We start from the raw sequence: 27791 nt of genomic DNA, 5'->3' as shown, positions 1-27791 counted from the left end.
GCGATGGCAAAGACTGCTGCAGCTTCATCCTGAGCTAAAAAGGGACGAGATGGTCACAGAGTTTCTGCTGGACAGGTATTTTTAGTTTGCCTCTAATGTAACATAGGCTATAACATTATATATATATGACAACACAGCATCAAGTTGCCAATGGCTAACATTAGCCTACTGTAGCCTACTGTAGCTTGAGCCTCTGTATTATGTTTTTTGCCAGTCACCAGTACTATCTAACGCTAGTGCTTATGTTATATTATAAAACTCATCAGTTATCACTGACCCCGAATAAGTTTCAAAACTCGGGGTTGCGTTTGACTGTGCAGGACAGGTAACGTTATGTTTAGTTTGCTTCCAATATAACATATAATGTTAAACGACAACACAGCATCCAGTTGCTAATGGCTAACGTTAGCCTACTGTGGCGTAGCCTCTGAAACATTAACGTTATCTTCCTTGTGCGTTTCCACTTACTAGTAACGTTAAGGCTACTATCTAATGTTAGCACTGTATCCTTATTCTAAAACTCATCAGTCATCACTGACTCTGGTTGAGTTTTAAAACTCCGGGGTTACGTTATACTGTCTTGGTTATAATGTAACACTCGCTCTCCTTGTTGCAGGAGGTGGGGGATGGGACTTTGGAGGGAGGCAGGAGTTGTGGATGTTCAAATTTTTTCTAAGTGCTGTGTGAAATGCAAGAAAGGTAAGTGCTGCTTTAATGGTCTTAATATTGACTGAGTGTGTGTGTTGTGTGGTGTGTGTGTGTGTGTGTGTGTGTGTGTGTGTGCTTAAGTCCAGGCGACATATTCAACCCTTTCAGTCACTGCTGTATCTCAGGAAGTGTTAATGAGGGGAAACCAACAACTCGTGTGTGATTTAAATATTTTAAGGAGCTCAGATTGGATGAAACACAAAGAGATCAGCACAGTGTGATGACCCAGTTTACAGTTGCTCCTCCTCCTCCTCCCCATCTGCCACTGTTGTTTTTAATCCGCTGGTTACCACAGCAATATGATGCTCAGAAGCCCCCCACCCCCTTGGAACAAACTGAGATGTGTCTAATCTTCAGATGAAAACGACACAGACTCATCGTGTCAGCGTCATGTTAATTCAAAGATGGAGGAAAAAGAAGAGATGATGATGTCCAGTGCTCCGTCAGCACCAACATGTCATCTCACTCAGCAGTAATCTGATACTATCTGCTGCCCTCTGGTGGCTGCAGGTGTCACTACAAGTAATGAGACTGTATGCGACACGACAACACGCTCTGCTTCTTCTTCTACTGTTAGAAACTATGTTCCTGCTCCGTTTCTAACACTAACCAGTCTTTTCTGGTTCCTCTGGGGCGGTGCCTGCAATGCCACTGCTCTCCAGGCCGAAGGCGGGGTCCACCTTCCCTGTGCTCCTGGCCGCCTCCTGCACCTTCTTCACGTGAGCCTCCACCAACTCAGCTGGCACCTCCTCACGTACTCGGGAGAACTCCTCTGCAGAAAGACAGAGGACAGTTGAGAAGACACTGATCTGTTAGAGACTGATTTAATCCAGGTGTTCCCATATGGCCTCAGTTCTTTGTCTATCTTTATTAAAACTCCAGTGTGTCAGATTCAGGAGGACTACAAATTACAGATTACAACCAGCTGAAACTTCTCCTGGTCAGAATTCCTTCAGTGTTGATTGCTGAGGAGCTGAATTATCCACAGAGGTCTCTTCTTCCTGTCTGAGACAGGCCGCTCGCTCAGCACCTGTTCATGTGTGCTCACCCTTTATCTCTGTTAACTTCAGATCCAGATGTTCAGGGGCTGAACTATCCACAGAGGTCTCTTCCTCTCAGAAACACACACACCAGCTCATTTACACCAGGAAACACTGTCAGTGTTTCTTTGATGCTGCTCATTTGGAGGAGCTGCAGATTATGAACACATGAATGTCTCTATCTAGAGTCAGTGTCTGGTTTGTCCGTTCTGGGCTACTGTAGAAACATGGCAGTGCAACATGGTGATCTCTGTAGACAAGGACCTGCTTCCTGTGTAGATATAAACGACTCATTCTGAGGTAATCAGAACACAACCATTAGATTAGATTTAAATCTTTAAAGCTTTAAGACTCGGGGTAGGGAAATGTAGAGTTCTTTATTATTAATTCCACATATAGTTTTTAAGCTCACAAGCTTTGACTAATTTTATTGTTTTCTTTTTTTTTATTCTTCTATCAACTGTGAGTGCATATGTTGATCTGGAGAGCTGCTGCGTACAACTGGCCGTACCTAGAGCTGCTCTGGCGGCAGCAGATGCCACCCTGGGGTCAACCACAGAGGCCAGGAAGGCGACAGTGCTCATGACTGGGTTTCCAGACTGGCTGAAGGGTATGGGCTGGTAGGCCAGAGGGCCCAGGGCCGCCTCAGTGCTCTCTATGTATGGGTCCTCAATGGGCAGCCGCAGGAAGTGCAGGATACACTCGTCCTGGGTGCGTGAACCGATGTGCTCAGACACTTTGTTCCAGTCGTCTTTGAACATCTCCAGGGCCTGCAAGAGACAAGGGGAGTCATATTATCTTGTCAAAGATGTGTTCAAGATCACACAGAGACTGAAAGATGGGAGGACAGACGTACAGACAGAAGGGTCAGATGGATGGATGGAGGAAGGGAGGGAGGGAGGGAGGGAAGTAAGGAGGAGGCTTATGTACTGTGGAAAGGAGGACAATTGTAGAGAAAAAATAAGGACAGATGATCGCAGGCGGGCACAAAGGAGTCATCTGACATCATAAGAGGAGTAACGGTCACATGTACAGAAGAGACACAAGAGGTGTGGAGAATGGAAGGAGACAAACTGGAGAGGTGACAGAGGATACAGATGAACGACATGAAACAAGTGAGATTAACACATTTAGTTTCCATCAGTATTTATGGAACAACAGTTTGAGTGATCAGAAGAGATTTACCTCCAGCAGCAGCAGAGTCTCCTGCTCCGTCCAATCCCTGGTGGAGTTACCTGTTTTACCCTGCAGGGAACCAAAACCAAATGATCACATAAAGCTTGATGACAGAACTACGAGAACACGAATTAGAAAAGGTTTGAAATTATTTTGATTGACAGACTCCAATGAGTGAGAACAAAAGGCTACTTGACAGGCTTGTTTCCTGTTTACTCCTTCATCCATCATCTCAAGTTTAATTATTACACACATAACGTATTACATGTTGTGAAGTGAGTCGTGTGCCGACCTTCAGATTTTTCTTGTTGTAGAGGTCGGTGCGGAGGCCAAAGTTCTGCAGGTCGATGGCCTTGTCTTTGCCTTTGTCTGCAAAGTTGGGCATCGGCTGCTGAGAAGGAATCTAGAAGAATGAAACCCAGAATGGGCGAAGCTCTGTTTTAGTCTGTTTTCTTCCATCACTCCCTCAGGTTTATTTTAGCTGTCCTTACCGGTGGGGGTCTGTGGTTCAGGGGCATGAGACCAGATGGTGTGTCCGCCAGCACGGTGAAGTGAGGAGTGGGTGGAGGTCCCATGGGTAATGGGCGGCTCTCAGAGTCCACCTGGTAGTTCACCAAACCCCACTGCTCCAAGAACGCGTGAACTCTGGAGACACACAGCACGGACATTTAATATACTTTAATTCAGTTCATTAAATGTTTGTAGTCTGTTTAACTACGTGTCTGTGACATCACATCGCTGTGGTTATCTTCACTTTAACCCTAACCACAGCCAATGTCACATTATCAAACTAAAACAGTTGTTAGAGTAACAGAAGAAGCAGCAGCTGTGGAATTAAACTAACCCAGGACCATCATTTCATAATAATCTCTCTTTCAGGAAGACTAACCCTAACTCTGTTTTCTGTATAGCACCAGATCACAACAGAAGTCATGTAAGGTCACCTTTCCTGTAGAACAGGTCTATACCCTGACCTTTTATTAAACTAACTAAATAGCCTTATGTTTTTTATCTTGTTTATATGACGGCATGTCGTTTCTGTCTCTACATGGTCGTGCATTTACATTTCTCCTTTGCTCTCTGTATCGCACATGGCTGAGTTTCGGCACACACGGATGCACGCATGCACGCACGCACGCAGTTTGTTACCTGACATAGTTATTGTTATGGACAGTGAGTCAATGACCATCAAAAGACTGCTGTTACGCACAGTAAAACACGCTGCTACACACACTCAGTTGGAGTGGAGACTGTGTGGCATTCAGGTGTTGTCAAGTAAATTCCAGCACTTGTGAATAGGCCATAGCCTACAGACACAGCAGTATGTCAAGTGGGCCGAACCCAAACAAAATTTTTGATGTGTTATCCAGGAGGAGCTGTGTTTGCGTTTCAGAAATGTTTTAAAATTCACAACTTGGAAAATAAAAACAAATAAATACAAATCTTTGCTCACCTCATGATGGCGCAGACGTCCCCAGTCAAGTTCCTGCGACAGGAGGTGGAGGTGAGGTACTCCTGAGGGTTCAGCCGATATGTGTCGATCATGAAGTTACGGTAAGCCAGGTATCTGTTGGAGACCACCATGACAGATAATCTATTACTGTGAGTCTGCAGCAACACGTCATACAAAAACCACACCTCTGAAACACGTCTGCTTTGGTGTCATTTGTAAAATTGTGTATGAGCTCACATCTCTGGAGTCTTGGATTTGTTCTTTCCATTGAAAAACTCTGGCAGAGCTCTTCTCTCGATCTCATGGATGCTGACAGGAAACAGAACAAAAATTTAAAATGACTCCTTGTGACCTGCTGTAACTGTTGTTCTTCTCAGACCTATGAGTCAGACTGATATGACCCAGTGTTTAATCTTGAACTGTGGTTTATTCAGATGAATAAAAAGATCAGTGTTGTTACCAACCCTAAAAAAACAGATGTACAGGAGTCCGAGGCCTTCTGTTCTCACTACAACTAGGGATGCACCAAAATGAACATTTGTGGCCGAAGCTGAATAATATTAAACGCTTGGCCGAATACCAAGTACTGAATACCGAATATCGTTGTTTAGTTTTTCATCAGTTTTTGCAGATGAACCCCCTCCAGATTAGTGTTGTCACGGTACCAAAATTGGATTCCATTGTACAATACCAATGAAAATATCATGGTTCTGACTAGTATCACAATACCACAGCGAAAATGAGGCAGATGTGCCTTTTGTCATTTATGAAAAGATAAATCACTTTTCTATGATTTAAGCCTATTTTGCTCGCTCAAAACTATTTTTAGTCGCAAATGCGAGTGCAGCGAGGGACGGATCGCCACACTGCTGACATTTTACTCCGCGCGTCACGGCACGCTGTTTGATTGCGTTATCAAAACACGCCGCTATTATTCGGCCTTGCTTTTAACTTATTCCACCGAATACCGAATGTGTGTTTTTTTGCAATATTCGGCCGAATATATTCAGTTACCGAATATTCGCTGCATCCCTAACTACAACACAAGAGACATCTGAAAAGTAAACCCATGGTCATTCCTCAGCACTTACCAGTTGTAGTCAAACCAGGCGCTGTAGCTGGGGATTATGATGTGGTGAGTCTGCTCAGTCACATTGTCCTCGCCAGCGTCCATCAGTCGGTTGATTTCAGCTTTGCCCTGTTCCTCCTCGTCCTGCACAAAGAGTCAGCCACCAAACGATGCAAATAAAAACCAACATCCTCAATCAACACCAACACAAGATGATCTTCCAGAAATATTCCATGCTGGAAAAAATATTTTCACAGAACTCCACCTTCCTCCTAGCCTGGCGCTGCCAGACCCAATTTGCAAAACGCGAATGGGTCTGGGCATGGAGTGTACATTTCCTCTATCCCCGAGGGGCGGTATCAACGGCTGTCACTCAAAGTGCCCCTTCATGCAATTGGAAAGACGGAAAACCAATCAGAGTAAACGAAACGTGTGACGTAGGCTGGCACAACACCACCGTAAACAGACCAGCAAGCTGCAGTGGAGATGAGCTGTGATGATGTCTGGCAAAGAGTGTTGCCATCTTTGCGGATTTCCTCCTCATTGTGGACTCTGAGTTGCATGGCTGTGATCTGTGATTCCCAGCTTGGTCGCATCCCTGACCTGCTCCTCCATGAGAGCAACTAGCGGAGAAACAATAGCCACTGGGTTTTCACTGAGTCCCATCTTTTTCCCGATCAATGGAGCCAGTTGGTAAATTAAACTTTTACCAAACCCTGTAGGAAGGACGGCAAACACATCCTTTTTTTCAATAAAAGCTTTCAGTGCAGCCGTTAGTTCTGCTTTTAAAGAAAATGTACGTTCCAGTTCGTTCAACACATTTACCATCGCAGTTTCAAAATCAGAAGCCATGTTGGTTGTTTATGAAATGCATTCACTCTGCTCCTTGTCCCTCCTATTCTGATGATGTGCCCGCCTCAAAGTAATAAACAGTTGTGATGGTAAGCTTTAACCAATGCCAGAATGCGCCTCTATGACTGCATGGCCAGACCGATCTGTGGAGCGAAATCGAATATGAGCTCGCAAAATTAGGATGGTTTCCCCAGGCTACCGTCCTCCACCAGTGTAGTGGGAAATAAAGACCAGAGGAGCTCTGGAGCTAAAGGTAGGTGTGTGGATATGCTAATGACACGTGAGACAAGCAGGGCTGTAAAGTTCTGGTCGACCGTTTGGTCGTTATGCTTTTATCTGGTCGGACTATTGTCAGGCCGTGTGAGGGCCCGGTGTTGTTGAGCACTTGTGTTCATCCTCTGTGATAGCTGATCTTTGCTGTGTTTGTTCTGCCGCTTCTCCACTGCGATTGGATGAGTGGTGATGACAGTGACGAGTGCAGACGAGTCGGCGTTTCATTAACGTCACATTTAGTGATTCAGGTTTTAAGGTTCATATGACAGAAAACTAAACTGTTAAGAGAGACTTGGAACTGACGTGATGTCACTCTGACCACATCTGGCGATACACTCTCACTCCATCTACCTCCATCTACAGACATCAGCCATCTTACTCTGTCTCCACCTACCTCCATCTACAGACATCAGCCATCTTACTCTGTCTCCATCTACCTCCACCTACAGAGATCAGCCATCTTACCTTTCCACCGGACACCACAGAGTCATCCTCCATGTCATCTGGAAAAAACAGAAGAACTAATTTTAGTTTAGAAACATGACAGACATACTGACACTGAAAAAATGTAGAAATCGATCAATATAAATGATGTAGGAATCGATCAATATAAATGATGTAGGAATTGATCAGTGTCATCGATCCGTCAATGAACAGATGAGTTATTGATACATACCCAGGTCGGCCACATTCCCTCCCTTGACTGGAGTGTTCTCACTGTCTTTCTTTGAAGTTGCTGTCAACAGAACAAAGATTTAAAAAGTCGGCTGCTGAAAAAAATAAGATTATAAATATAATTTTAACAGAGACAGCGCACCGGGGTACTGATGGCTGCATTCTGCCGCGGGTGGAGGTATTAACTGTCACTGTGTTTTGTTAGTAGGATTGTGGAACACAGACTGTGATGGGGGAGGAGGTTTCTGTATAAGAGGGACAAACCAGATGGGACCTGGTCTACAGAGATCCTCTTCAGTCAGGACTGTGTGTGTTTTAATGATAATCTTTAAAGAGAACCTCTGATTGTTAATAAAATCAAACACAGGCTGCTTTCTGATGGTCAGTGTCGGTGGGACAATCTGAGGATCTTCTTCTGAACTGTGTGGATGTTCAGTGTGTAGGAACCACCCAGACAATACCAGACAGAGAGCACACCACAGATTAATTTTATAATAAATACATGAAATGAACGCATGAATGAATAGGGTTCATCACTCAGATAAAAACAACAAGAGTAAAAACAACAAGAGTCAAAAGAAAAAAAATCTGCACACCTTTAAAAATCAGATGAAACAGAATGTTGTTGTTCAGACGGAGACGGCCTCCGATCAGGTTCACTAATAATTACCATGTAAATGTATGAATTTAATATGTTGGCTGATATATTTAAGAAATGTATGATAAATATATAATGAATATATGATAAATATATAATGAATATATTAAGGGTGCACGATAACAGGAAATTATTACGTCATTCCGATAAGTCCAATATCACGACGAATAGCCCCGATAACATATATAATTTTGTCAGCACGGCAGTGCCCGCTCCCACTATGACACCTGAATGGTCTGCAGTATATGCTGCGTTCAAGTGACGTCGGCATAATCAGAAAAACTCTTTCTGACTGGGAAAATTCAAGAATACCCCCTTATGTCGGAAAAACAACTCGTTAACTCGGTCATAATTTTGGTAGTTGCTGACTTGAATTGATATCCACAATATTTTTCCACGTTACACATAAACAATAGAAACATGAACTTAAAAAGGCAGAAAGAACGACTAGCAAACGTGGGAACAGGGAATTTCCGTCACACCGTGAATGCAGCACAACGAGCATGCAGCACAGCGTCAGCATGTTTATGTTTGAAAACAGAGAAGATGGCGTCGATTGTGTGAGACTTCTTCTCAAAGTTTCCGAACAAGACAGCTTGCTGGTTATTTGTAACAAATTTTCCAAGCGAGTTCCACGAGGAAGGGAAAGTAGCACAAGCTTCAATACTTCAAACATGATCAGTCACCTGAAACATAACCATTGCTTCAACGGAGTATTGAAAGCATATGAGGACGCCGGGGCTGCTAAAGACGCTAGCAACTTAAAGCCAGCCGCAAAGAAGCCACTGGGACTTACACACATCGGCGAGGCTTTCGAAAAAGTAAAAGAAATTTGCCAGAAATGACCCACGGACTAAGGCTATTGAAGATTTAATCATGGAAATGATGGCGCTTGATGACCAGCCCTTCACCCTCGTTGAGGACAGAGGCTTTTCTCGTTTGATTAATCACTTGGAGCCACGGTTTACAATGCAGAGTCGCCGCTACTTTTCTGATGTGTGCCTTCCAGCTAAGTATGATGCGATCTCTAAATGTATTCACACTTTGACTGATAACAACGTGAAAGACATAAACTTCACCATGGATATATGGACTTTTGATGTCAGCCCTGTAAGCATGATGAGTCTGACCGCGCAGTGGTTAAATACAGACTTTCAACTATACAGAGCGGTGTTGCAGTCCCAGGAGCTGCCTGGCTCACACACAGGTACAATGATTCACCGGACTTTTGAAGCTATGCCACAGCAGTGGAATATTAAGAAGGAGATGGTGCATGTTGTCTTACGAGATAATGCGCGTAATCTGGAAAAGACAATGAATGAGTGCGGTGTTGCAAGCCTCGGCTTCATGGCCCACTCTTTACAACTTGCTGTGAACGAGCAAGCGCTTGTTTTCTGCTGCTAGACACGTGATGACCGAGGAAAGAAACAGACTTGCATGCGAAAAGGCAGAGACACTGCTTTTCATTAAAAAAAAATCTTGCCCTGATCCATCAAGAGGTACAAGGCTAGATAAATAGTTCCCCTGTAAGTCATTAAGGAACCAAAAGTTTGAGTGTTGAGAATACGGTGCGATATCAGGTCAGAACCCTCTCTCTTTTTGTCTCTCTCTCTCTCACACACACACAGACAGACACACTCTCTCTGACACACACACACAGACGTGCACACTCACTCACTCACTGCTGTCTCTCTCTTCTAATATGAGATAAAAGAACTGAACCTCATTTACCTTAGTGAAAAAGTATTCATTTGAATGGAACAATAAGCCAAAATCCTTTCAACTTATTTTTTTTTTTACTATGAAATGCACTTTTTCCAGTTTGTTTACATAATCAAGTCTAACTTGTCAGTATTTTTTATTGTTATTGAGGAATGCACTTTATTAATTTGTTTACATAGACAAATCTAACTTGTGTCAGTGCATTATTATTTTTGTTTAAGAACGCACATTTTCAGACTGTGTTTACATAGAAATGTTTGAATCTAACTTGTTCAGTGCAATCATTTTCTATATGTAGTTATTTTTTTGAACTTCTGGAATGAACTTTTTCAGTTTGTAATCCCGATGCATGTATTTGCATCAGTTCAAGGGGCCTTTATTATTATATCAGTAAGTAATGCACCTTATTTAAATTGATGTTCATTTGAGATATCAAATGTTTTTTTGTTTGATATCTTTTCAAAAATGTTTGAGATGCTTGCCAATATTTTTTCATTGGATAAAATAAATATCTCTTCATTTAAAGGGTCAAAACTGTTTTGGTTTTGTTTATAGTATTGATGTCATGATATATATATATATATACATATACACACACACACATATATATATATGTATATATATATATATATATATATATATATACATACATAAGTGTGTGTGTGTGTGTGTGTGTGTTATCGGTATCGGTTTAAAAGAAAAGTTATCATGCAGCCCTAGAATATATGATTAATATATAAAAAATATATGATAATATATTCATGATACATATACAATAAATATATGACAAATATATGTTGGCTGCAGCTCGATGTCACATTAACAACTTATCATTGTTACTGTTACAAAGGTTCTTCCTCATGTCTCCTCCTCCTCTTCCTCATGTCTCCTCCTCCTCCTCCTTCTCATGTCTCCTCCTCTCCGTCAACTTAATTATATTTAAATCAATCTGAGTTTTGGACTGTTTGCCAGAATGATGTAAAGATGGGATGATGTCACTGTTTGCCAGAATGATGTAAAGATGGGATGATGTCACCTTGAGCGTGATCAGGCTGACAATTAGGAAGAGTCCATCTTAGCCCCTCCCCCGGCACGTACCATTCTTAGACATGCTGCCCTCCTCAATGCTGGCACCAGCTGAAGAGTCGTCCATGTCCTTGGTCATGTCCTCCTCCGTGTCCTCCTCTTCGCCTCTGTGGCCCCGACGCTTCCAGTGAGGCCCCGGGTTCCTGACACCAAACACAGAGTCACAGTCAGTGAGACGACATAGGAAGTGGACGTGTCTCAGACATTCAGCTGTACAGACCATAACAAGTCAGTGTTATTAGTAGGGGCCACATTAGTGACAGGACAGGAGACCGGGGGCCACATTAGTGACAGGACAGGAGACCAGGTGCCACGTTAGTGACAGGACAGGAGACCAGGTGCCACGTTAGTGACAGGGCAGGAGACCAGGGGCCATGTTAGTGACAGGACAGGAGACCAGGTACCACGTTAGTGACAGGGCAGGAGACCAGGGGCCACGTTAGTGACAGGACAGGAGACCAGGGGCCACATTAGTGATAGGACAGGAGACCAGGGGCCACATTAGTGACAGGACAGGAGACCAGGTGCCACGTTAGTGACAGGACAGGAGACCAGGGGCCACGTTAGTGATAGGACAGGAGACCAGGGGCCACATAAGTGACAGGACAGGAGATCAGGGGCCAGTTGCAGCAGTCTTGCACAGGTAAGGTGTATGCAGGGGTGCTTGTAGTATTTTAGGATATTTGGGGCCCCTTGATCGGCCCCTGTTTGATAAACCAGCTGTATTTTGATATCGTAATATTTATCACCATATTTACATGAGAAAAAGTTTCAGTTGAATCAGTTTATGTTGAGTGAGTTAGAATGTGCTGGGAGACCTGGCCCCCTGTCATGAGCCAGATTTGGCCCACGAACCATAAGTTGAGTATCAGAGCTGCTTACACACTGGTGACCTTTTTGTCTATCAGGTACAATCTGAGGAGGAAACGGTGTGTTCAGGACAGGAAGTAACACAGTATCTGTTTGAGTTTGGCTTTTATCCCTCATCATTCACAGACCAAGTTGTAAAAGACAAATATTCAGCCTTTAAATCTTGGCTCTACATCTGAATATAAAAGAGAAGATGAGAAAGTGGCATCCTTACCCCTTCTTTCCTCCCTTCTTGCGGGACTCAGCAGGAGTGCTGGGCGGTGAGGGTGAGCGCCTCCTCTTCTTCCCCGCAGAGTTGGCCTTGCGCTCCTTGCGATCGGGTGTACGGGAAGACTGATCAGACAAACGCCGTGCAGCGCAGGGAGCGAGGGATGGAGGATGAGAGAAAGAGCGGCAGAATGAGAGGATGGATCGGTTTCACACACAAGGAGGGGGAGTGGTGGGAGAACAACGGCGGCGGGGGGGTGGGGGTGGGGGTGGGGGTGGGGGGGGGGGGGGGGGGGGTGCTGTGGTGGTGGAGGAGACAAGCAGGGTTCCTGTTTCCTGTCGTTTAATTCAAAATACAGAGCTACAGGGACGATGTTTGTCTGTTAAAGTAGTAAAGTAGCTAGTATTTATGATCAGTCAGATGATCTTCACTAATGAACACCACAAACTAGACCAAGGTCACATAACCCAACGTCATCGACACCACGGTCACATGACTCAATGTTAACGCCACAACCAGGCCGTGAACAAACTACACCACGATCACATGACTCAATGTTACCGCCACAACCAGGCCGTAAACAAACTACACCACGGTCATATGACTTAGTGTGTCCGCCACAACCAAGTGGTAAGCGAACTACACCATGGTCACATGACTTAACGCCACTGCCACAACCAGGCTGTAAACAAACTACACCACTGTCACATGACTCAACGTTACCACCACAACCAGGCCGTAAACAAACTACACCATGGTCAAATGACTTAACGTCACCGCCACAACCAGGCTGTAAACAAACTACACTGACCTGGAAAACCTCGCAGCCACTTTTATTTGTTATAGTGTACCGTGCTCCTGGCCCGTATTCTGAGTTTGTATCTGAATTCTGATATGGTTAGGGTTAGGGTTAGTTTAGTTCTTAAATCAGATAAAGTTATTATTGTAGGCGATTTTAACATTCATGTTGACGTTGATAATGACTCCCTGGCTACTGCGTTTATCTCATTATTAGACTCCATTGGCTTCAGTCAGGGTGTACATGAACCCACTCACTGTTTTAACCATACCCTTGATCTTGTTCTGACATATGGAACTGAAATTGATAACCATTCCATTGTTGTTAAATTTAATACCATGTTCTTTAGTAACAGAGGTTTCCCATACTGACTTCAAACTCTCCCGAAGTGATCATCTTGTCGATAGCGCCGTAGGCTCGCTGCGAACAACACTCGACTCCATAGCTCCTCTTAAAAAGAAGTTAACAAAGCAAAGAAAGTTTGCTCCTTGGTGTAACTCTCAAACCCGTAAGTTAAAACAAATATTGCAAAAATTTGAAAGGAATTGGCGATTAACTAAACTGGAAGAATCTCGTTTAGTCTGGGCAGACAGTCTCAAAACGTATAAGAGGGGCCTCCGCAATGCCAAACCAAACTATTACTCAGCATTAATAGAAGACAATAAGAACAACCCCAGGTTTCTTTTCAGCACTGTAGCCAGGCTGACTCAGAGTCAAAGCTCTATTGAGCCTTGTATTCCTTTAGCCCTTAGCAGTAATGATTTTATGAGCTTTTTTAATGACAAAATTCTAACTATTAGAAGCAAAATTCATGACCTCCTGTCCTCAGATAGTACCTATCTAACCTCAAACACAGCTGTAAGACCTAATATATATTTAGATTGCTTCTCCCCAATTTCTCTTCAAGAACTGACCGCAGTGATTTCTTCATCTAAATCATCAACGTGTCTCTTAGACCCCATCCCAACTAGGCTACTTAAGGAGGTCTTTCCTTTAGTTAACACTCATATATTAGATATGATCAATATATCCTTATTAACAGGCTATGTACCACAGTCTTTTAAGGTAGCTGTAATTAAACCTCTACTAAAAGAGCCCACCCTGGATCCAGAGGTGTTAGCCAACTATCGACCAATATCTAATCTTCCCTTTCTGTCAAAGATCCTTGAGAAAGTAGTCGCAGACCAGCTGTGTGATTTTCTCCATGATAATAATTTATTTGAGGAATTTCAGTCAGGATTTAGAGTGCATCACTGTGCACTGAGACAGCACTAGTTAAAATTACAAATAACCTTCTGATTGCTTCAGACAAAGGACTTGTTTCTGTACATGTTTTATTAGATCTTGGTGCGGCGTTTGACACTACTGACCATCAAATTCTACTGCAGAGACTGGAACATGTAATTGGCCTAAAATGTTCTGCACTAAGCTGGTTTAAATCTTATTTATCTGATCATTTTCAGTTTGTTCACGTTCATAATGAATCATCCTTGCGTACTAAAGTTTGTTTTGGAGTTCTGCAAGGTTCTGTGCTCGGACCAATCCTATTTACTCTATATATGCTTCCTTTAGTTAACATAATTAGAAATCACTCTGTAAATTTCCATTGTATGCGGATGATACTCAGTTGTATTTATCGATGAAGCCAGAAGAAAGCAATCAATTAACTAAACTTCATAATTGCCTTAAAGACATCAAAACCTGGATGAGCACCAATTTCCTGATGTTAAATTCAGACAAAACTGAAGTTATTGTTCTTGGCCCCAAACAACTCAGAGACTCTTTATCTGATGACATAGTTTCTCTAGATGGCATTGCTCTGGCCTCTAGCACTGCCGTAAGAAACCTCGGAGTAACATTTGATCAAGCTTTGTCTTTTAATTCTCATTTAAAACAAACCTCACGGACTGCATTTTTTCATCTGCGTAATATTGCGAAAATTAGGCCTATCCTGACCCGAAAAGATGCAGAAAAATTGGTCCACACTTTTGTTACCTCAAGGCTGGATTACTGTAACGCTCTATTACCAGGTAGCTCTACTAAGTGTTTAAAAACTCAGCACGTGTACTAACAGGAACTAAGAGGCGAGAACACATTTCTCCTGTTTTAGCTTCTCTGCACTGGCTCCCTGTAAAATCCAGAATTGAATTTAAAATCCTACTGTTAACTTATAAAGCTCTAAATGGTCAAGCTCCATCATATCTTAGAGAGCTCATAGTGCCATATTATCCCACCAGAACACTGCGCTCTGAGAACACAGGGTTACTCGTGGTCCCTGAAGTCTCCAAAAGTAGATCAGGAGCCAGAGCCTTCAGCTATCAGGCTCCTCTCCTGTGGAATCATCTTCCTGTTACGGTCCGGGAGGCAGACACCGTCTCCACATTTAAGACTAGACTTAAGACTTTCCTCTTTGATAAAGCTTATAGTTAGGGCTGGCTCAGGCTTGCCTTATACCAGCCCCTAGTTAGGCTGACTTAGGCCTAGTCTGCCGGGGTACCCCCTATAATACACCCGGCACCTTCTCTCCTTCTCTCTCTCTCTCTCTCGCTCTCTCTCTCTCTCTCCTTTGCTAACACTCATGTCCTGTTACTGCATGTCACTAACTCGGCTGTACTGCATGTCACTAACTCGGCTTCTTCTCCGGAGCCTTTGTGCTCCACTGTCTCTCAGATTAACTCATATCACAGCGGTGCCTGGACAGTGTGACGTGTGTGGTTGTGCTGCTGCCGTGGTCCTGCCAGATGCCTCCTGCTGCTGCTGCTGCTGCCATCATTAGTCACACTTGTACTGTTATTATACACGATTATTGGCACATATGTATACTATCAGATATTAATATATACTTTCAACATATTGTACCACAATAGCCGTAATCATAATTATAATATTATTACTTTCATTAATGTTGTGGTAAGCTACTGTTATTACCGTCTGTCCTGCATCTCTCTCTGTCTCTGTCTCTCTCTCTGTCTCATTGTGTCATGTGGATTACTGCTAATTTATGATATTGATCTGTTCTGTACGACATCTATTGCATGTCTGTCCGTCCTGGAAGAGGGATACTTCCTCAGTTGCTCTTCCTGAGGTTTCTACCATTTTTTTTCCCCGTTAAAGAGTTTTTTGGGGAGTTTTTCCTGATCAGCTGTGAGGGTCCTAAGGACAGAGGGATGTCGTATGCTGTAAAGCCCTGTGAGGCAAATTGTGATTTGTGATATTGGGCTTTATAAATAAAATTGATTGATTGATTGACACAGGTCTGGGCGATATGGTCCAAAAAAAAAAAAAAAAAAAAAAATTTCTCAGATTTTTTCACAACAAATCCGATTCACGATTTAAATCGCAACCAGTCTGTAAATACATTAGACACTTGTTAGCAACCGTCTGTTTAGGAAAGAAAAGCGTATAAATTCACAGTTGGGTTAGTAGTGACGTAGTAGTTGTAGATGTAGTAGTTTCAGTAGTCGTAGATGTAGTAGTTGCAGTAGTCGTAGATGTAGTAGCTGCAATAGTTGTAGTAGTTGCAGTTGTCGTAGTCATAGTAGTTGCAGTAATTGTAGTAGTTGCAGTAAGATGTAGACGTAGTAGTTGCAGTAAGACGTAGACGTGGTAGTTGTAGTCGTTGCAACTACTTGCAGTAAAGGGCATTTAATTTTAATTTAAATTTAATTTTATATACTTCATTAATCCCCGAGGGGAAATTCAATTTTTTCACTCCGTTGCCATTAACACACCGGTCCGAAATACACACACATGCACAAACAGGACCTACACATGCACAAAGTGGAGAGGTGTCAGAGTGAGGGGGCTGCCTTGGTCAGGTGCCCCGAGCAGTTGGGGGGGTTCAGTGCCTTGCTCAAGGGCACCCCGGCAGTGCCCAGGAGGTGAACTGGCACCTCTCCAGCCACCAGTCCACGCTCCGTATTTGTTCCGGACAGGGACTTGAACCGGCGACCCTTCGGTTCCCAACCCAAGTCCCTATGGACTGAGCTACTGCTAGGGTTGGGTCGGTATGAGGAGAAAAAAAAAAAAAAAAAACGGTCCGGTTTTTGTGAAAAACCGCCTCAAGTTGGTAATACTGTATTTTCGCCACTTGGGGACACAATTGACTCATTTAAAATAAAAAATGACAATAGGACAACAGAGTGACAGTAACACGTTGTTTCTTTTATTCCTTACAAATAAATTTTGCAGCTTACTCAATCAGTGCAAACAAGGGTTGCCTCTTTCGTCTGGCTCAAAGCCGAAGTGTTGCCATAGTGGCGCATTCTTTGATTTCTTCGAGACTAAATTGTCCGCCATTATTGACTCCCCGTCACTATTAAACAAACTCCAGGCTACAGTAGAGGCCTCGGCGCATGCGCACTCGCACCCCCTAGCTCAGTCCCCGCCCCACCCCCACCCCCCTCTCTCTCCTGCTCGCTGTGCGCTTGGCGAAGAGGCAGACACAGGTGCTCACAGACTCAGGCGTACTATAAGCGGAGTCGAGCGCACTTCCGCATTGTAGTTTCCTGTAAAAATGTCTGTGAAAAATCCCCATGATGTGAAAAATACATGCTGAGCAGTCTTGTGTGACACAGGTGCGCGGAGCGGAGTCCGCACGGTCGTGCTTTGCACACACAGAGCTTGCGGACGTCCGCTTTTACCGGGCAGACCTCCACAGAGTCCGCTCCGCCTACGTTCTGCCCAAGAATTGGTATTACCGAGAACCGACCCAACCCTAGTTACTGCCGCCCCTAATCCCTAACCCACCCTAACCCGCCCCTTTATGGTTGTGCGTAGACCCTATGCACGTAGCCTAAGCACATCGCCTATGCCGTTGTGAGCATTTTTACTTCTGTGGTGGTGTGTCTGTGTCACTCTGCAGTTACATCTCCAAAACGGTTGGTGGCGGAGGTTTCTGTGAAGTGCTGTAAAGTTCAGTTGATTCAAAACACACCCAAAACACACATTAAACATGGCTTAATAGAGACAATTTCAAACACAAGTACACAAATTGGCTTCACTATAACTCGCAGCATTGACAAACACTTGTGTTAATCCGGACACATTTTCCCCACAAATATAACTTGCTAACGTCATTAGCACAAGCCTATGGCATTTTACATTGTATAAATTAGCCTAGCAGCTAGCAATCTTTTCATCTTGTCATAAAACCAGGGACAACGGTAACATTTAACAAAGGTAACAGCACACAGTTTGGTTCCATTACAACTCACAAAGTTAACTGACAAAACAACTGTCTTATACTAAACATGTTTTTTTACACAAATGCAAAATGCTAATGTTATTAGCGCCAGTCTAGGGCATTTTGCATTGTTTAAATTAGCTTAGCACCGAGCGGAGATTTCCTCTTCTCATGAGAGACCTGGATAAATCCCTAAGTATAAATCCCTGAAGGATAAATCACACACAAGACTTAAAATGCTATTTTAGTGGAGGCTTTACTGTCTTCACAATTTATTGTTTATCTATGAAATACAAGTAAATACAAGCTTCATTTCCACTGAGGGAAACGGTGTCACTATACAGCGACAGACAGGAGGTCTGCGTGACCGTGACACGTAGTTACAATTCTGGGGAGGTGCACGTCAGGCTACGGCGTAGGCTCCACGTCGCCATAGAGCCTATGCTGTAACCTACACGCCGATTCAACGCAGAACCATAAAATGCGTGGTGGTTGTAGACGTAGTAGTTGCAGTAGTCGTAGTAGTTGTCGTAGTAGTTGCAGTAGTCATAGACGTAGTAGATGCAGTAGTCGTAGTAGTTGCAGTAGTCCCAGACGTAGTAGTTGCAGTAGTCATAGACGTAGTAGATGCAGTAGTCGTAGTAGTTGCAGTAGTCCCAGACGTAGTAGTTGTAGTGAAAACAAAACAAAAGGTGAACGTCCCAGCTTGTGCTGGGGGGGGGGGGGGGGGGGCGACAGTAAGTGCTAACATGTTAACTCATCCCTGCAGCCCTTGGTTTGTTATGGTGAAAGATTAATCTGTCGTATGTTATCTTTAGCTGACTGATCCTCACCTAGCATGTACTTTGTTTCGATCACTGCTGTTTCCTCTGAATCAAAGCAGCTTTTGATTGGTTGAGATTATGTGGAAACGTGATTGGCCAGTCGACTTCATGTTAGCAGAAACTGTGAGGGTCGTCACGAGGAGTCAGTGACCAAAACAGAGTATTTTCATCTCTAAAGTCTTCCATATGACATTCATGTGTAGTTACTAATCCCTCTGTATTCACCAGCTCTAGTTTGATTTTAAATCCTGGAAATTAATAATTTTCCAAAATTGGACAGAAACCCTGAGAAACATCCGAAGGAGACAAAGAGTGAGAAAAGGTTGGAAAGGATGGGCCAGACAGAGGAGGATGACACGCCATCCACAGACATATGCAACAACACACACAATTACAGAGAAAACACACACACACACACACACACACACACACACATACACACACGTCTACACAAACCAGCACTCAGTTTGATGTTGATGTATCGATGAAGTGTGAGCAGTCTATTCATGTATCTGATGAAGAGTGTGTGAGCAGTCTGTTCATGTCTGTGTCTTCTGTGCTACATTCAAACTAACATCAGGAAACAAATATCTACCTCCTCTTCTTTGGGAAAAATCCTCTGTCGGACGCTGACGGGCTTCTTGTTCTCGTCCACCTCGTAGTCTTCTTCGTTCATCCACTCATTGAAAGCATCAGTGTCTAAAACCCACCTGGCGTGAACCTGAGTGGGAGATGATTTATTAATCTTTGAATCCTCCCTTCACACCGCCGCCCCAATCTCTTCTCATCGTTTAACACTGACAGGGATGAGGTTTAGATCTCACAGCAGCCGTCAGAGTTAGAAATACAAAACGATTTCAATCTCTACAAAATGTCCTTATTTTACAGACGCAGTGTTAACCTTAACATGTTGAATAAGTCCTTATTTTACAGGTGCAGTGTTGACCATAACATGTTGAATAAGTCCTTATTTTACAGATGCAGTGTTGATCTTAACGTGTTGAAGAAGTCCTTGTATTACAGACGCAGTGTTGACCTTAACGTGTTGAATAAGTCTTTATTTTACAGACGCAGTGTTAACCTTAACATGTTGAATAAGTCCTTATTTTACAGACGCAGTGTTAAGCTTAACATGTTGAATAAATCCTTATTTTACAGGCGCAGCGTTTTTCTTAACAGCTTGAATAAGTCCTTATTTTACAGACGCAGCGTTAACCTTAACGTGTTGAATAAGTCCTTATTTTACAGGCGCAGCGTTAACCTTAATGGCTTGAATAAGTCCTTATTTTACAGACACAGTGTTAACCTTAACATGTTGAATAAGTCCTTATTTTACAGACGCAGTGTTAACCTTAACATGTTGAATAAATCCTTATTTTACAGGCGCAGCATTTTTCTTAACGTGTTGAATAAGTCCTTATATTACAGATGCAGCGCTGACCTTAAGATGTTGAATAAATCCTTATTTTACAGGCGCAGCATTTTTCTTAACGTGTTGAATAAGTCCTTATATTACAGACGCAGCATTGACCTTAATGTGTAGAATAAGTCCTTATTTTACAAACGCAGTGTTAACGTTAACATGTTTAATAAGTCCTTATTTTACAGACGCAGCATTGACCTTAATGTGTAGAATAAGTCCTTATTTTACAAACGCAGTGTTAACGTTAACGTGTTTAATAAGTCCTTATTTTACAGACGCAGTGTTAATGTTAACGTGTTTAATAAGTCCTTATTTTACAGGCGCAGCGTGAACCTTAACATGTTGAACAAGTCCTTATTTTACAGACGTAGCGTTAACCTTAACATATTGAATAAGTCCTTATATTACAGAAGCATCAGCAGCAGCCGCAGGCAGCGTGGTTAAAAGATCATAATTCATACCAAATCAATCAAACTGACAGCTTATTCACTCCAAACATTTTTTCTTTAAGAAAACCAAAGTATGTTAGAGGTTAAAGATGTCGCTCACCTTCCATGGTCTGTCAGTGCTTGGTGGCTCCTCCACATCACCGTCCACCTCACTGGCTGACACCCAGGTATCATAGCTGACAAAACAAAAACAAAAGTGGGTCAGAACAACAATTTAAACATTTTATTAGGTATGAAAATAATTATCATATCAGGTTATTACTAAAATACGAATAAAAATGTATTAAACAGGTTCATATAAAAGTTTTTAAACAAGAAAAAACAGGACTGTAAAAATCTGGATGATTAAAAAAAAAAATCTTTTTGATATGGAACAAAATGTTAGATTTGATGTAATGTTTTCACTGCTGAAATCAAACTGAGACTGAAATAATTTTTTTTTAATTGTATACGACACTGTCTGGCCTCCCCCTTTTCCTCCTTGTAGTTGTTCTAGTTGTAATCATTTTAAAATGTCTTCCATGTAGGATGTTATAAATGTGACCAGATGTCCAGAGCTGGTTGGTCATAGATCAGGTTTATGAGCTTACCTGTCTGGAGACAAACCCCAGTGCACCAACACCTGTTTGTCTTTCCTCATGACTGGACGAAGCCACTCGTCTGCAGCACAAACACAAAAACCAAATATGATTAGATGAGATCTAAATCTGACATCACGTGTATCATCACATCTGATGTCACTTCCTTCTTTCTTCTCACTGGATTTATAGTTTGTGTTTCTTAAATGAATCAAAGTTTGGGTTTAGAGACAGAACCTTCTTCCTGTTGGGGTGGAGACGGATAAATGTGGTGGGTGGCTTTGGACTTGTCATCAGTGATGGAGCCCTGGACGAGACAGAGAGGACAACAACAGTAAGACAGAGACAGGTGCTATGAGACAGAACCTTTTATTGGACAGAGTCAGGACTCACCTGGTGCCTCTTGATGATGTCTTTGAGCTTACTGGATTGTTTCTGCTCCATGTCCGGCGACAGAAACACAGTGGGTCGAGTCAGACAGTTATTCTACAAGTTACAGAAAAACATGACGTTAGAACCACAGACAGTGTTTCATTATCAGTGTGTAATCATGTGTGTTTCATGTGTGAGTCAGCTCAGTTATAGCTGAAAACATCAGGAACATTAAAACATAAAGGTTAAATCAAGTACAAATTTATGTTCGTAAGATAAAACAGTGAGTTTCTGTCTAATAAACTAAAGCTGTAGTTTTAAAAACTTTGTGTTTGTCTTTGAGCATGTGCACAATAAAGTTTATTTCACTAATCAACACATGTGAACTGAGGCAGTCTGAGTCGTACCTGGACCAAGTTCTTCTCCACGTTCAAGAACATTTCCACGTTCCTGTCCATGCGGGATGGATTCTGCAGGTCAAATCTTCGCCTGCGTGTTGTATAAACAATAATAAGACATACAGTGAGATGAGGCTGCAGCAGCTCAGATAGTACATTTCATGTTTACATCTCAGGACCACTGAGGGCTAAAGGTCAACTCACCAGCCCTGCTCGCTCTTAAACTTATAGACTGACCCTAGGATGTGACAAAGAGCTCCACCCGCTTTAAAGTCCAGGAAACACTTTGCCTGAGAACACAAGAAAGTGATGACATAACCTTTATTATAAAGAAACAATAATATTTAATAATGTTAATATTTATTTATTAAAGCCACAGAACACAAACATCTGTGGTTTCTATAGAAACCTAAAATCATGTGCTCACAGGAAGTTTGGTCAGAGCTGGATTATTGACTCTACGTCCAAACGCGTCCTCCTGGAACTGCAGCAGCTGGACCACCAGACCCGCCAGAGACTTACTGGAGGGGGAGTCGTTCTGGACGTACTGGGACCAGTAAGAGACAACACCGTCAGTAACACACACACGCACACAGCTGCAAGAGCACTGATTCTCACATGGAGTTGAAAGCTGATCAGCAATAACAACTAACACCTCTGAGGGATCACAGACCATCAATAAATCAGTAAATATACTGTGATCAGTCAGACTGTCTGAGGGTCGATCAATTTATCACTTTCATTCGGTCTGAGTCTAATCTGCTGCTGCACAAGAGGTCAAAGGTCAGAGTCAATAACAGGTTGCAGCAGACATCCTCCACCTAATGTTCATGTTCTCCACCCTTCAGGTCACGACCCACTCCTGATGTTATATATATATATATATATATATATATATATATATATATATATATATATTATATATATATATATATATTATATATATATATACACTATACTGGATACTTTTGTAAATTTGTACTAATTTACAAAAGTATTGATACTAACAGTGCACGCCACCTCAGCGCCTGTTGGGTGCGTGCGATGGGTCCAACGATCACACGCTGTGCAGGCAGCGTCTGGCAGGCACAGAGCCCTCGCTGCAACCCGGCTTGTTGTCGTCGCTGTGCATGCATGCACACATTTCTGTTGCAGTACAATGGCCAGTGTGGCTGCAGGAGGATCAGAGCAGCCAGTTTTGGTCAAAAATTATCAAGGAAAATTTATATTTAGTGAACACAGCACGCTGCAGACGGCAGGTACCGCTCCTCTCCTCAATAGCAGCTGAGCAGCTGGTGTCGCCAGCATCAAACTAAAATATAACTTCTAACGTTAATGTGGGAGCTAAGCAGAAAACTTTATCAGTCATGCCCATCTGTAACATTAATAGACAATGTTATGTTAACTGTAAAGTCACAGATTGAAGTTGAAAAAACGTGATTTCTCCCGTAACCCCTGGTTCTCTGATCACATAGTGAGGTAGAAACAGGAGCATCCTGAGCCTAAACTACCAAATCCATTTGATCAGCAACGAAAATATGGTGCCAATTCACCAGAAGCACAGAAAATAAACAGGGCTGTAGATAAATACATTTGTATGGACATATCTTGTTTCTGGTTGTTATTTATTTTGGGGGATTTTTTGTTGATATCATTGATGTTACTGTTCTGATCTTTATTTAAAAAATGACATGCCTCTTAATTTTTTGCTGCTGTATCGAAAATGGTATCGAGTATTGAATATTTTCCTTGGTATCGATATTGAGTTTGAAATTTTAGTATCGTGACAACCCTAATATATATACAGACACACACAGACACACACACGCTTATATATATATATATATATATATATATATATATATAAAAATATATATACACATACATATATACATATATATATTTTAGTATCGTGACAACCCTAATATATATATATATATATATACATATATATATATATATATTAGGGTTGTCACGATACTAAAATTATCTATGTACACAGTGGCCTCTAAAGCATCAATGAATCGTTACATATATACACACACACACACACATATATATATATATATATATATATATATATATATATATATATATATATATATATATATATACAGAAAAGGCCTCCCCATGAGTTAATGTCCAATCACTGTTGTGGCTCCGCCCACTCACCCCCTCACACTGTTTTAACTGGAGCCGGGGAAAGTGACGCTCGCCTCACACAGAACAGAAGCGGGAAAAACAAACAGAGAGCCATGGCAAGCGCAAGCAGAGGAGTGGAGAGACAGAAGTTTGAAGAAGCACCGGCTTCATTTAAATGTCCGGTGTGTGATCATTTCGGTTCCGCTGTTGAATAAAACGACGAGGGAGTAAAAATAGTTAACAGACATTTCACTGTCTGTGCGAGACCGTGAGACATTGGCACCGCCTTCATGTGAGTTTGCGTGCTTTCGCTGGTCTCGCACGCAAGTGCACACACGTCAGCGCAGTGTACACAGAGGCAGTCAGAGCTACAGGCTACAATGAGGCAAAAAACAGAGTTCAAATGACGTTTTTCCAAACAACTTTTTATGTCGGGGCTTCAGGACACTTGGATCACTACGGATGAGCAGTATGGAGATATTTTGTGGTTTTAATTCTGTGTTCCTGGACATTTTAATCTGGGGCGCCGTCAGCCATTAGGTGTGCAGTTTGCTGCTAGCCACTTCTCCCTCGGATTTCCGTAAGTGTTGTGAGGACTCTAAAACTTCACCAGAGCCTCCCTCGGTATATGGGTGAGTAGATAATGGCTAAATTTTCATTTTTGGGTGCACTATCCCTTTAAACAAACGAAATAGCCTTATGTTATTTATCTTATTTACAGAATGGCATGTCGTTCCTGTCTGTACATGGTCGCACGTTCACAATCCTCCTCTGCTCTCTGTGTCACGCATGGCAGAGTTCAGCAGCGATGCGCACACCAACACGTGTGCGTGCACAGACAGACAGACAGACAGACAGACACACACACACACACACACACACACACACACACACACACACACACAAGCACAGAAGAGCGCAACCCGGGTTGCATTTTCATGGCCGACAATTATAACCGAGTTCGTAGGACCCGCAGGACGGCACTGAACATACAGTCTATGGAGTGGATCCTGTGTTGCGTTCAGACATTGTCACATAACAAATTCCAGCACTTGAATAGGCTGTAGCACAACACAGCAACATGTCAAGTGCAAAGTCAACTAAAATAAAGAGATAATTTTGGGGAAAAGAAATTGTTCTCTTTATGCACAAAACACGTACTGAAACCGAACCAAAACCGTGGCTCAAAAATCGAGGTAGGCTACCTGTACCGTTGCATCCATAATGTATTCACAGCTGTAAGAATAACACATCTGCAGGAAATAGGGCGAGTCGAAGTATAAAGGACACAGGCTAATATCAGGTCTGTTCTATTTTTTAACAAGGACGACAGCTATGTCTGCTCTTGAAACACCTTCACTTTAGTTACAGATAAAAAGTTGGTGTTGGTGCACCAACCGGCGGAAATCTGTCTGTGGGTCTGACAGAAAGGAGACAGGAGGAGACGGACAGGAGTCAGACAGACAGGAGGACACAGGGGTGTTTGTGTGTCCAAGTCTGACCTGCTGTGATGACGTCATCACCTGAGACTCCTCAGCAGTAAACATTATTTTGAGACTGTTTATTAAACTGCGACTGTAATTAAAATGTGCCTGTCCATGCGGTGACGACATGTTTATCAAATGAGCACCGTGTAATTTCCGGGTGATTAAAATCATGTTTGGTTTTATTTGATCAGTTAAATCAGGTAAAGTGTTTCGGTTGTCCCGTGACGAACACCATAGTTAGCGCGTCGGGCCTTTGGCACATTACTGAGTTTCACTGAAACTTTGTATAAAGTAAAAAACATGAATAAAACTTAATCAGTACCAGATAATGCATGAAACTTCCGTTTGTTTGTAAACATTTCCAATCCGGTAACGTGATTAATAACGGCGCTGAATGAGCAGTTAGCCTGCTAACGGTGAGCTAGCGTTAATAGTTTGGCTAAAGAAAAGTTAGAGTTTGATTAATGCTATGCTAACACGAACACGAGCGTCACCCGTGACTCTAATAAAACGTAACGTTGGTATAAACCTCTTAAGGTTTGTCTGTAGCCGTTAACATTTACGTTTTGTGTGCTAACACAAGCATTTAGCTGTGATAACTGTTAGCTCTATTGTGCCAGCGGGAGGCGGCGGGCCGAAGCACTGCAGCTAACTGCCGTTAGCCCGCTAACTCCCGTTAGCTCACCTTCTTGTAGTGCTTTCCGATCCACTGCCGCACCGTCTCCAGCTGAGATATCGTTTCTGAACTTTCCCAGAACTTCGTGGACGGACCACCGTCTTTCTTCCGTCCCACTGCGGTCCCGCTGCTTACCGGGCCGGTGGCCGGTCCGCCCGATCCCGTTCCGCCTGCCGTTGTCGCCGCCGTCGCCATTGTGTGTTTTGTTCGTTGTCTTTCTTTCACCGTGCAAGTTTTCCAATGATATTGCGCATGCGCAGACGTGTTGCAATTTAAATCTCGCGAGTCTCGAGCACTTTAGGACTGGGAAATGTAGTCAATCGTCTCTATAATGTGGGTACGTCCCAAGTCCCTTAAATTTACTGCTAACCACCTAACCTAGCCACCTTACCTAACCGTTTAGTCCCTCCCACTTAGGAAAACATGCAAGGAGTCAGGAGTTAGGAGTGAGGAGCGAGGATTGCTGATAAGAGACATGAGACGGCCTTACTCTGAAGCGTCACGTAAAGTGACGTCCTTTTCTGATGACGGCGGCACAGCTGGATCTGCTGCATAATGGAGCCAGCGTTTGGCGTACATCCCAAGTTACATTATATCCACTGATCAAAGCCGTACCTGTTAGGAAGCTCTCGTGTTACCTTACTCATCACACCTAACAGATCCCTCCTAACGGCTAATGCTGACTCCTTACTGGCAGGAATAAGAGACATGTGACGGCCTTAAAGATGGCGGACCTCTAACGACTTCCGGTTCAAGTAAGGAGTTAGGAGTTAGCAGTATAAAATAAGAGACTTGGGACGTACTCTGTATGACAGCGACTGAAGAGTCAGAGCTTTTATTTAAGTCTGCGGCAGTAACTCAGTCCATAGGCAGCCCTCCCACTCTCCACTTAGTGCATGTATAGGTCCTGTTTGTGCATGTGTGTGCTCGAACCTGTGTGTAATTGACAAGAGTGAAAGAATTGAATTTCCGCTGGGGGATTAATTAAGTATATAAAAAAATAAAAATATGTATTACAGTGTGGAATCATCACCCCACATTACCCTGAATCACCCCTCTTCACCCTAAATTACCTTAAATCCCCCCACATCAACCTACATCTCGTACCCCCTCACACAGTTCCCGGAGGATTGGTTGTGATACTCTTGAATTATGAGTTTGGTGGCTGATTTCCATCAGCCGTACCCTGTGGTGTCCATCCCCGTCTGTTGCTGTGTCGTACCACGATCCAGTCTCCTTCATAATTGGAAGCCATGATGGAAAGGGATTTTTTTGTTATTCTATTGTCATAATTGAGGGTTTGTTTATGTTTGTTTATGGATGTGAGTGTTTATAGATTTGGGTATGTGAAGGTGAGTATTTTTATCGGTTGTGTTTTTTAGAGTGTAGGTTTATGACTGAAGGGTAGTTGTTGATTTGTAAGTATGAAGGTAAGTGTTGTCCCAGGTAAGTGTGTTTGTGTAATTGTTGTTGATGTTTGTGTGTTGTAGAGGGTAAGTATTTATGGTAACTATTTGTTTGTTGATTTTTTTTTGTATTTATATGTGTATTGATTGTAGTGTGTAGGTGTAAATGCTTGTGCTTTTAAACAGAAAGTGATTATGCATTTTGTTGTTGTTGTGTGAGTTTGTAAATATTTTTAACTCAGATTTAAGGGGAAATTAAATG

The 27791-nt window shown here is 42.6% G+C and overlaps 1 protein-coding gene across 2 annotated transcripts in view; it reads right to left on the bottom strand.

Moving 5' to 3' along the window:
- The window catches only part of smarcc1a (SWI/SNF related BAF chromatin remodeling complex subunit C1a), a 41180-nt gene extending 14800 nt beyond the window's left edge, over nt 1-26380 (bottom strand). Inside the window, exons 1-21 of one of the 2 annotated variants that reach the window (XM_033639697.2) lie at nt 26133-26380; nt 22246-22365; nt 22023-22108; nt 21828-21909; nt 21442-21534; nt 21286-21355; nt 21061-21130; nt 20571-20646; nt 19194-19319; nt 11797-11915; nt 10725-10855; nt 7248-7307; nt 7037-7074; nt 5469-5590; nt 4615-4686; nt 4378-4491; nt 3416-3569; nt 3217-3327; nt 2934-2993; nt 2260-2518; nt 1319-1480 (exon numbers count right to left, since the gene is read on the bottom strand). In XM_033639697.2, the coding sequence (XP_033495588.1) occupies nt 1319-1480; nt 2260-2518; nt 2934-2993; nt 3217-3327; nt 3416-3569; nt 4378-4491; nt 4615-4686; nt 5469-5590; nt 7037-7074; nt 7248-7307; nt 10725-10855; nt 11797-11915; nt 19194-19319; nt 20571-20646; nt 21061-21130; nt 21286-21355; nt 21442-21534; nt 21828-21909; nt 22023-22108; nt 22246-22365; nt 26133-26318 (2311 nt within the window). In that variant the 5' untranslated portion in view covers nt 26319-26380. The remainder of the gene's footprint in view (nt 1-1318; nt 1481-2259; nt 2519-2933; nt 2994-3216; nt 3328-3415; nt 3570-4377; nt 4492-4614; nt 4687-5468; nt 5591-7036; nt 7075-7247; nt 7308-10724; nt 10856-11796; nt 11916-19193; nt 19320-20570; nt 20647-21060; nt 21131-21285; nt 21356-21441; nt 21535-21827; nt 21910-22022; nt 22109-22245; nt 22366-26132) is intronic. The other variant, XM_078171236.1, reaches the window with a different exon arrangement.
- Nucleotides 26381-27791: the final 1411 nt, after the last annotated feature.

Source organism: Epinephelus lanceolatus, chromosome 10, assembly GCF_041903045.1.
Source record: "Epinephelus lanceolatus isolate andai-2023 chromosome 10, ASM4190304v1, whole genome shotgun sequence".
NCBI lineage: Eukaryota > Metazoa > Chordata > Actinopteri > Perciformes > Serranidae > Epinephelus > Epinephelus lanceolatus.
This window is presented reverse-complemented; position numbering and strand designations above follow the sequence as displayed.